Source organism: Thamnophis elegans, chromosome 1 (assembly GCF_009769535.1).
Source record: "Thamnophis elegans isolate rThaEle1 chromosome 1, rThaEle1.pri, whole genome shotgun sequence".
Lineage (NCBI taxonomy): Eukaryota > Metazoa > Chordata > Lepidosauria > Squamata > Colubridae > Thamnophis > Thamnophis elegans.
In genome coordinates, this window is record NC_045541.1 from 72,278,069 (window position 1) to 72,288,771 (window position 10,703).

General features: G+C 39.5%; 1 protein-coding gene across 3 annotated transcripts in view; it reads right to left on the reverse strand.

Annotated features, from left to right (window-relative positions):
• Nucleotides 1–10,332, reverse strand: part of LOC116515752 (guanine nucleotide exchange factor for Rab-3A-like) — a 35,538-nt gene extending 25,206 nt beyond the window's left edge. For 2 of the 3 annotated variants that reach the window (XM_032227969.1, XM_032227962.1), the window contains exon 1: nucleotides 10,069–10,331. In XM_032227969.1, the coding sequence (XP_032083860.1) occupies nucleotides 10,069–10,079 (11 nt within the window). In that variant the 5' untranslated portion in view covers nucleotides 10,080–10,331. Of the gene's footprint in view, nucleotides 1–10,068 lie in introns of all 3 variants that reach the window. The other variant, XM_032227979.1, reaches the window with a different exon arrangement.
• Nucleotides 10,333–10,703: the final 371 nt, after the last annotated feature.

The window sequence follows — 10,703 nt, forward strand, 5'->3', positions numbered from 1 at the left end:
AGGAGACCTTATTCACAAAAATATTCCCCACCCCTGCATCAACTGTATATCAGCTCTCGATTGTTTAATGTGAATTACCATTCCTGGAATCAAGGAAATTCCCCCTCAGCATCAAAAACAATGTGCAGCAAAAGCTGGGAAGCTACTGACACGTCCTGTACCTGACTTTACATTGTTCTTTGCTCAGTGATCTAGAAAAAAGGGAAAACAAAGTGTTCTATGAAATTCTGTGGTTGGGATGAAAGCCCTCAAGTTCTTTAGAGGTTGGACTGCATATCTATTCCAGAACAGGTGGGTGTTGTTGTTTTTTTAAATAAATCATTTTGAAAAGGTTTGCAGAGACAATCACTTCTGGAGGGAGAAAATGGGTCTTTCTAACAAAGTCTGTAAAAAAAAAACACAATTTTTAAAAGGAAAGAAGTTAGAAGAAAATATAAAAAGCCAGGTGTTTCTTTGGTGCTCAGAAAAAAAATAGTTCCTTATCAAAGCACAACTCTTAAAATCAACCAGACAGAACTGAAATGCAGATGGGTGAAGAACATAGAAATCTGAAGGGAACAGTAATATAGGTTGTCCTCAAGTTACAACTGAAAGAGAGCCTGCACATCACAGTTATAACTCATGAAGGTAGTAAAGCAGGCTGCTCATATAACCAATCCGATTTTATGATATTTTTGCAGCGGTCATTAAGCAAACATAGTGATCATTAAGTGACCCAATGATTTGTTATGGTGCGGTTTTGGTTTTCAATAAAATCGATGCAAAACAAGTCAAGTGACTGCAGGATGCTGCAAACGGATGTAAATCTTTGATAGTGAGATGGGTGGCATATAATTTTAATAAATAAATAAAATGCGGCCCAATTGCTTAGTGCTCAAAATGCACTCATGGGTGACTTCAAGAAAGGGGGAAGCCATTGGAATTTTCAATTGGTATCTTAAGTATCCCCAGGTAGGTCCATTGGGACTTTAAACAACCAACAAGCAATTGGTCATAAATTGAGGACTAGCTGTACCATCTTTTTTAAGCCCAATTTGAGATATTGAGTACAAAATGCCAAAATATTTTTACACAATCAAGAAAGATCTTCACCCCAAATCTTCCACATAATTTCCTGTTTTAATCTGGATCCCATCTTCTGGTTTGCATACTGATTTATAACCTGGAGGAATAATCTGAGAAAGTAGAATACAGGGCGGGCACATCCAAACCAATCCTTTTTTAAGAAAGTGCCAGCACTACAAAAAAAAAAACCCTCAATGGCACAACTTTTTTCCTGTAGCTTAAGTAGATCAGGCACTATTTAAAATTTAGGTAGGAAAATAATTAAGCATGGTGGGAAAATTTGTTACTAAATAAACAAGTCTCACAGGAAGACTTAAAAACTAATACCTCCGGAAAAAGCTAAGCCCAACCCAGTCACAGATTTGGAAAGAAAAGAAAATCAGTGCAGGAGCCTTAGACAATCTTATTTGATGCTGTTGTGCAGACAGTTCCCTAATCCCCCATATCCCTGCAAAAAACTGTATATTAGTGAGAAAGGATACTAGATTTGCCTGACATCAAGTTTTCTATATGCAGATATCTTTTTAATACAAAGAATCAAATCCCACCTGCACTGTGGCACAGTAGAGCAAATCAAGCTATTCACACTATTCACACTGTCCAGCTACCTTTTCTTTATTAACAAAGTAATGCTGTGATGATACTATAAATATCTACTACAAGTATCCTTAACTAATCATCATCTGTTGGATAACAAACAAGATAACCTGTACAATGCTGCAGACTGCCAGCATTAAACATTTTCATGTTTTAGTTGCCTGAGGGAATTAACAGGGACAACAATATGCATTTACTTTAATGAAAGGAGTTATTAAAATAATTATTATATGCAATTTCTGATTAATAGAAGTGTGCTAATAGGAAGATAGAAAATGGCTAAATACTTTTAGTGGCAGTAGAAGAAGACGCAGAATAAATTAGGTGATCATGAAAAAGATTGGAAAAGACTAATGAGATATTAGCAATCCCAAATTTTTTTCTGAGTTATGAAGCAGCCCAATTAGCACAGGTAAAACTCTGATTTAATTGTAATCAATGAAACCCTTGATTCAAAAATCAATTAAACAAGATATTAAGAATCCATTAGAAAGCCTTTTAGTATTCAGTAAAGTGGAGGAAGGAGAGAGTGTTGGACAAAATTATTCCATCTAACATAGTAGAAATATGGGATTTAACTGGAGACACTTTTATTCCATACTAGATTTTGCTTTGCATTTAAAACAATGATCTTTTATGAGTACAGTATAGACTTTATTGTCGGAATTAAAGTATTCATCAACCTGTAGAACCAAGACAAACTAACATATAAAGAGTATTTGGGTATTTTAATGGAAAGATTAATGTCACTCCGATGAGATTAGACACTCCCACCCACACTGGCAGAAGGGGCATGCTCCAGATCCTGTGAGCCAAGGAATTTCAGCTGGTGGGGTCCAGAAGAAGAGCCTTTTCTGCCATGACTCCCAGCCACTGGAACATCATGCCCCCCAGATGAAATCTGCTCCCATGCTTTTGACTTTCAGAAAGGCCTTGAAAACATAGCTGTGCCAACTGACCTGGGGCTCAAATGGGGGTGTGGCAGGATGGACCTGGCTAATAGAGTAAATAATACCCCACCTGCTCCTTGTGCACACTTTGTTCCCTCATTCACTGCTTAATTTTATTTTAATTGAATTTTAAATTTAAGATCCTTATTTATTGTTTTAATGTTCTATAATGTGTTTTAATTGAATGTCTGTAAGCTGTCTAGAATCTTCTCTAGCAAGATGGATGGTGTACAACTTTAATAAATAAATAAAATAATAAGTGACAAAACAAAGTTTAACATAACTGAAACTTGGTACACTGGTGAGAAAGTAATACTCTTATCCCGGGAAGTTTTCTAAATGTTAAGGCTGCAGAATATGTGGCATGGGTAGAGGGGAGGATGGGGACAAAGATAGGCTGAAGAATAAGAATCAGTCACAAAAGATACCTGCATCAGATTTTCAGAAACTCTTCTCTCTTCTCTTCAATCTCCCTATGTTACCACTGAGGGATCACCAATTCTCAAGAGGGATTTTGGTTGTTGTTGGAAGGAGTGGTGAAAAATTGCTTTCTACCAGTACTTCTCTGGAACCAAACCAATAATCTCTTCCCATTGCAGCAGCCACAATGTGGGAACTTCAATAAATAAATATACTTACCCCCACAGGGTGGTAATTGTGGGAAAGGGAGGGAATGTTATGTATACTACCTTGAGGTCCTAGAGGAAAAACAGGATATAAATCTACAAATAACTGAAATAAATTTTAAAAAATCTTTCTGAAGAGGAAGAATGGTGGGGATTTATTTTTTGTTTGTAGCTGGGAGTTGAATTTAACTGCTGTGAGCCATCTAGCACTCTCTGTAGCACAGACTGAATGTATGTATGTATGTATGTATGTATGTATGTATGTATTTATTTATTTATTTATTTATTTATTTATTATGTATTTATTTATGTATATATATACACACAGTAAAATAGATGATCTTTAAAAAGAAGAATTGTATTATTTAGGTTTAGGTTTATTGGACTTATATGCCGCCCTTCTCCTAAAGGACTCAGGGAGGCGTACAACATAAAAACACATATTACAAAAGTTAAAAGACAGATGAAATAGAATAGCCAAAAAACCCAATAGACATTTACAATGAGATTTAGAAATTAAATTAAAAATAACAATGAAAATTAATGATTTATTTTATTCAGGCCAGGCCAGCTTGCTGGAAAAGTCAACTTTTTAGGGCGCGCCAGAAGGACTGGAGGTCAGAAATTATGCAAAGCTCCGGAGACAGCTCATTCCAAATGGAAGGCATCTGAATCTGAGCGATTTTGTCCTGCAGATACTGAACAAATTCCTCAGCCCTACTCTGCAAGGGGTCTTCCCCAGTTCCTTGATTAAGTAAGGAGCGGGTCACCCTAAACAGGACAGCTTGGCAGTTATCTGCAGACGTAATAAGAGTGGAAAAATGTTGCCGTTGTGCTGCTTTTATCGCCACTAAGTAGGATTCAATATGAATTCTTACTCGTGTTCGGTCGGATTCGGACCGGCTGGCCCTCCAATCACTCTCTAGGCGTCTTTTCCGGCATTTCATCTCCTGGAGCTCCTCAGTAAACCAGGGGCAATGAGGGTCGGCGCACGCAATCGCTCTTAAGCAGCAAACCTGTGTCCCACGGACATAATTTTTGCATAATTTGGCCCTAGGCCCCCACCGTATCTGCCCCTTTTTCAAACAGAAGTAACTTAGTAGAACATCTTCAGGAAAAACAAGCATTACTTCCTTTTAAATTTATGGGAAGTTTACTAGATGGTCATCTATCATGAGTGGTCAACAAGCTGTCTTTTTAAATAATTGTAGAATAAGCCTTCCATAATTTTTATGTTTTAGATGGAAGATTCTGCAAAATAATATTTGTCCAAGAAATTTCATTATGATCAATTTAATATGCTGCATTAAAAATGAATAGAAAATTGAGCAGAAAAGTACCAAATAACTTATGTCATTTATGCAACTGGCCCTGCATTCTAGCATGATTCCAGGTGACTCTGGCAGAGTCTAGTTTGTCCCTTAGAAATGTAGAAATGAATCAGCAAGTCTTGGTTCCTGTGTGGCTAACAGATATCAAACATACTGAGTCAGCATTTACAGCATATTTGAAAACATCCTTAGGTAATCATTATTCTAGGGCTGATTGGAACAGCAGAGGCCATAGTAGAACATAGAAAAACTGTCTCATTTAGCCCATGGCACAATTGGGAATCTATATCTTGGCTTCTTAAGTTCAAGAGATCCAAAATCTTTTTAAAACTGCTGATTTTCTCTTTCTATCATCACACATTCTGTAAGATGGACATACCACTTGGCTCTTGTGCTTTCTTACATAACAGCTAACTAAAAACTTAATGCAGTGTGATGTGATGTGAAATGAAATTTCATTCACATTTGACATATACAGTTTACATGCAGAAGAAGGCAACCATTCATTCACAAAGAGAAACAACTAAACTTCTGCTTGCCTAGCTTAAAAAGAACTCAGTCGGCAAGAGTTTCTTTAAAAACAGTTGAGCAAAATAGTTCAGGTCCTAAATCATTTCCTAGATCAGAGGAAGAAGGGGGTGAATTATATTAAAAGTCTTTCATTCCCACAAATACTTCTTTTATTGCCAATTTTCTGGGAATGCTTATGAACTGTTACTTACTCATTCTCTAGAAATTGTAACTACACTTGCATGCTTTCATGAGGAAAACAGACATCTGCAAATCTTTCAAGGCTGGGCATTCTGTTAGAAAGAGTTGTTTAGTGACAACACAGCAAAGATAAATGAGCAGCAATCAGAAAATTTCAAGTTTACTGAGCCTTAATAAAATATAAAAGTACGAACTTTTTTTTATTTAAGGCAGCAAACTGAACATTTCCTGTTTTGGCTAGCTTATTTATGAAAATTCTGGGAATGCAAAAAACTAATTTTCACAAATCCTTGGAAGACAGGAGGAAATAGGAAAATCTTTACGTGACAAAAAATAATAAATTTAACAGGTGCTCCAAATACTTTCACTGATTTTCTTTCTTTTTTCACTTTTTTAATGCTACTTTCCCTCTCCCTACACCCAGTTTGATGAAGGGTTTAAGGCATCATGCTAGAAACCAGGAGATCATGAGTTCTAGTCCTGCCTTAGGCACATAACCAATTGGGTGTTCTTGAGCCAATTCTAGGAAGGAGGTAAGAGCAAAGTACTTCTGAAAAACGTTGCCAAGAAAATTGCAAGGACTTGTCCAAGGCAGTCTCCGAGAATCAGACACAATGGAACAAAAGAAAAACAATATTCTTATAACTTTGCCTTTCATGCTTAGTTCAAATTTCAAAGACTCGCCAGTTCATTATTGGTACATCTAGCTGAATATCACTCCCTGCCCAAAACCAGATTCTCCTCAGATCCATGGCAATTACAACATGTAGGGATGAATCTCCAACTTCCTTATAAAAGATTTTCTGTAGTTCTTTCTGGTGATGCTGAGAAGTAAATTGAGACATAGTCTACTGTCTATGGAGATTCTCAGTCATCCAGGTCATGGTTGTCTCAAAAGTGCTTTTTCAAAAGGCAACTGGACTTTGTTTTGCTTGAAGATGTTTCACTTCCCATCCAATAAGCTTCATCAGTTCTGACAGTTCAGTATGATGTGGGGGGGGGGGGGAATGGAAGGATTAGTTCTGGCCTCAAACCTTAAGAATTAGTCAGAGCTAATCCTTCCATTCCCCACCACTACCACCAGCCAGTCAGAACTGATACAGTTTCTTGAATGAGAAGCAAAATATCTTCAAGCAAAACAAAGTCCAGTTGCCTTTTGAAAAAGCACCTTCGAGGTAGTCTACCAATATTAGATAACAGGAAAGAAAACTGCCTTTCTATAATGCCTATTTGCTGCAGCCAACAATACAACTGGTATTCTACAGGATGTAGTAGGGATGAATGAACATGCCTATTAAATGCTCCCATCCTGAATACATGCCATGGTGTACTGAACTTCTTCGTGACTTTCAAAACGCATAGTCCAGATACATTTAGGCTATTGCAATAAACCTCATTCCCCAGCTAAAGCCCAGTCACAAGAGCAATCCTGGGAAATCAAAGACAAGTCCTGAACAGGTAAATAATTATTATTGTAGATCTAGCATTAATTTAGTCGTGGCAAAGACCAGCTTCTCCAAAGTCTAGAATTCTAACCATCTATATTACTCATACACGCAACACTCAGGGTTTAAAACTTATCTCCTACTTTAACAATGTAAAAAATTGGCCACAGCTCTTTTCTCTGGTTTTTGCTGTCTGTTGTCCATTTCTTGCAGTAGCTTATATAATATTCCTTCCTGTTTCCTTCCTAATTTGCAGATGTCATTTCTGACCTGCATGGAGCTAAACAGACTTTCAGCCATATCAATATCTAATAATACTACACTGCCCAGTAATTATTATTTTTTTGCTCAACTGCAGCACTTTATGTTTATTTGAATTATTTGGAAATTGGAAGCAATCACACTGAAGGTAAATTTCAGACCTATTAAATCAGTGCAGTTGCCACTGTTAGCCTGGATTAAAATTGCAATCTGGTCTTTATTTTCAAGAACAGTTGCTATTTAGTAATCCAATGTAGCTGCTCTTTTCCAGAAGAAGCTTTTTTGTGAAGGAACTCCCCCACCCCAAATTTAAATGAAATTAACAAGGCAATATGATATAACAAAGTATTGGGATAAATGTCAATGAGTATCATGAGTCATTTTCTTAGCAGACTTTTAATTTGAAGCTGTGGAAGAGACAGTCCTCAACCCAGGCTTCAAGGTTACAGATGCTCTTCCCTGCAACAGTGAGCCCAAGCAAAAGGCCGCAACCCTCCATTCCAATTTAGTGAGGAAGGCCAATGTCTGCCACATAAAGTCTCTTCACAATGGGAAGTTGTTAGCAAGATCGTTTTAAAAAAAATCTAATTCTGCCGATACAGAAGGAGGGAGAGGGAAATGTGCCGGATCTGCACTTTTTAGCAAAAGGCCCAATGAGTTCCCTGCAGAGCTTGTCTGACAGAGCAATTTCCTGTATGAAATGCCTTTAGATAACTTTTGGTAAAATTCTGCAAGGAATATGCCCAACAGAGAAACCTGCATGGATTCTCTCTTCAATGAAAGTAATCTCCGCTGACACCAGAATAAAGAGATTGAATCTATGTTCCACTGTGCAGTGATTTTTTTCCTCCTACATATGTATACCTGGAGAGATATTATTAACTGGGAAACTACAAGACAACTTCATCGTTTCCCCCCCTGGTGCTCTCATATAGACTAGTTAAAGCTCACTGAATACATAAACATGTAACAGAAACAACACTGGCTATTAGCACAGAAGTAACACTTATAAGGCTATTATGCTCCTGGCATTCTACTTTGCTTTAATGAGAGAATCAAGCCACTTCATGAAGTTCTCTGATTTCCATAATATTTCTCACATTGCAATGCCAGCCTGATACCACAATTCTGAATGGGAAATCCACTGACATCTTAACTAAAACTAGAAAGCTTTTTGGAACAAAATCTAAAGTGCTGGGCAGTATGTGTGTGTGTGTGTGTGTGTGTGTGTGTGTGTGTGTGTGTATGTGTATGTATGTATGTATGTATGTATGTATGTATGTATGTATATATATATATATATATATATATATATATATATATATATATATATATATATATACACACATACATACATACATACATACACAATCACTTTAGTAGGATTTCTGGCATAGGAATTCTTAAAATAACATAGTACATATTCCTGGGCAGCAGAGCCTACAATCACTGGCTGTCTCAAGATCTATACATACATCATTTCTGTTCTTAGGACTTCAAAGGCACAGCAACAATTGAACCAAGATAAATGTGATTCTGCATGTCCACTGCACATGCAAACACCAAAACGTTGTTACAAGGAAAAAGAGTACCATTGTGTACTACTTATCTTTCTGCACCACATCTGAGTTGGTCCTTTACCCTTTCAACGATAGTGGACAGACAAAAATAGATGCTGAAGAGCCAAAAGTGCTAGATTTAGAATCAGTCTTCCTAGTCTTTACCACAAATAGTTTTGACCTGACTTTAATTCTTCTTTTACGGTCCAGAGCATGGAGATATTAATGTTTAATATCAAGGATGTTTGTTTCTGGAAATTAGCAGTAAAGCTCTGCCTCATAAATATCAGACTTTTATTATGCATCCAGACAATGTCATCAGCCCACCTTTGATCTCCCCTGCGGCTCTTTTTTTTGGTTCATGGGGCTAAACTTTAGCTAACAGGCTGGAAAGACATGCTGTACCCTTCTGCACAATGGGGGAGAGTGATTTTGGGACTAAAGTGATAATTATCCATTCTAATGCACAGAAGCATCAGGAAGGCCAGATTTTGAGGTGTACTTCTGGGGCTCCACAAAAGAACATATGTCAACCAGTGACTGAAATTACAGCCAAGCATTTTAAATTGTTGCACAACAATAGATGGACGGCCAGCAGAGCACTTACTTTCCATGTTGTTTGCTGGGTGAGTGGCTAGTTGGTACAAGGAATAGGAAGCAATAGTGGCTGTGAGGACAAGGAAGAGGAAAAGGCAGAGAGAATATGGCAGACAACCAAATAGTCAGATGGCTTTGGAGGCTTTCCAAATGTTTTCTCTCAGTTTCCTCCAAACTGAGAAAAGCATCAACATTTCCATTCACACGTATGCACATGCATGTGCACACGCACACACACACACACACACACACACACGAACCCATCTCACTATTGTCAGTCCTTGGACAGGTATTTCATACACCTGCACGTATATCTTTGGATATGTTTGCAGGGAATTTATGGAATTTCACTTCTGCCATTTTCAAACCTTTTTCACTGGGACTGCATGCACCAGAACCTGCAACTAGATGGAGGTTTTGCAGTTCTGGGAGTTAAAGAGTCCAAAGACCTCTGGAATTCAATATTCTGCTTTACGGAGTAAAATTGGATCATTCCAACTGTACCTCACACCAGTTCAAACCTAGACCCCTCGCTGATCACGGTGCACAATTATTCCAATTTATATCTCGGCCGTGGAACTGTCTTAGAGGGACTACTCCCCGTAATCAGACTCACATAAGTTCTTATCCGTAAAATGCAAGCTAGCCAATGATGCATCCCCCTTCCATTCTAGTCAGCTTCCCCCAGCCGGCGCTCGGGGACTCGGCTCTGGATCCCGCCCCTGCCTCCGCACCGTTCAGCCGGGGCTCCCTGAACCTAGAAGCGGAGCCTCTTCCGCGGATGAGCTGCAAAAAGCAGATTACGAGAATTCAATCCTGCCCGAGGGGAAGGGGGAAAGACCGACAGGACAAAAGGCACGTCAAGTGCCACTGTGATCATCCTCGCCACCCCCGTCAGGAATTGACTGCAGACTCAGACTTCCTACCCAGTCCACATGCTGGCTTCGCGGCACTTCCAAAGGCGCCACCGCGCCGCGTGCCTCACAAGCAGGACAGGCTATCCATCGACCCCTCAGAGGCTGTGCAAGGAACCGGTGATCGATCCGGAGCCGGCGGCCTGTCCCTTCCCCTTTCTTTTCTTCCCAGCTGCGCTGCGGCAGTCGCTGGACGGTGGTGGTGGAAGCCCTCCCAGCCAGCTGCTTGGCTGGCTCCGCAGCTGGGGAGGGGGGGAGGAGGAGGAGGAGAGCCAGGAAAGACACGTGACCCTTCCGAAGCCTCTCCTCTCTCCCTTTGCCCATCGCAAAGAATGCACGTGCACATCTCGGCGCGGCGGCGAGTCACATGACCCGCCTCCCATTCACTTCCATGCAGTTCCGCGGCTGAGCTTTCGATCCGGCGACTCCCGGCGATGCTTCTTTTTGCCTTTGCTTGGCCGCTACCGCTAGTTTTCCTTTAGATCTGAGGATGGGGGGGGTTATCTTCTTGCGAAGCCAACCTTGCTTTCTTCTTAAGTTTATGAAACACCTGGTGGAAGATTTGCCAGAAGTTGGGGGTTTTTTTGGAGTCCGGCGGCATAAAAATAAAGTAAACCAACAGCTCATGAGAAAAGAGGTCGGGCCAC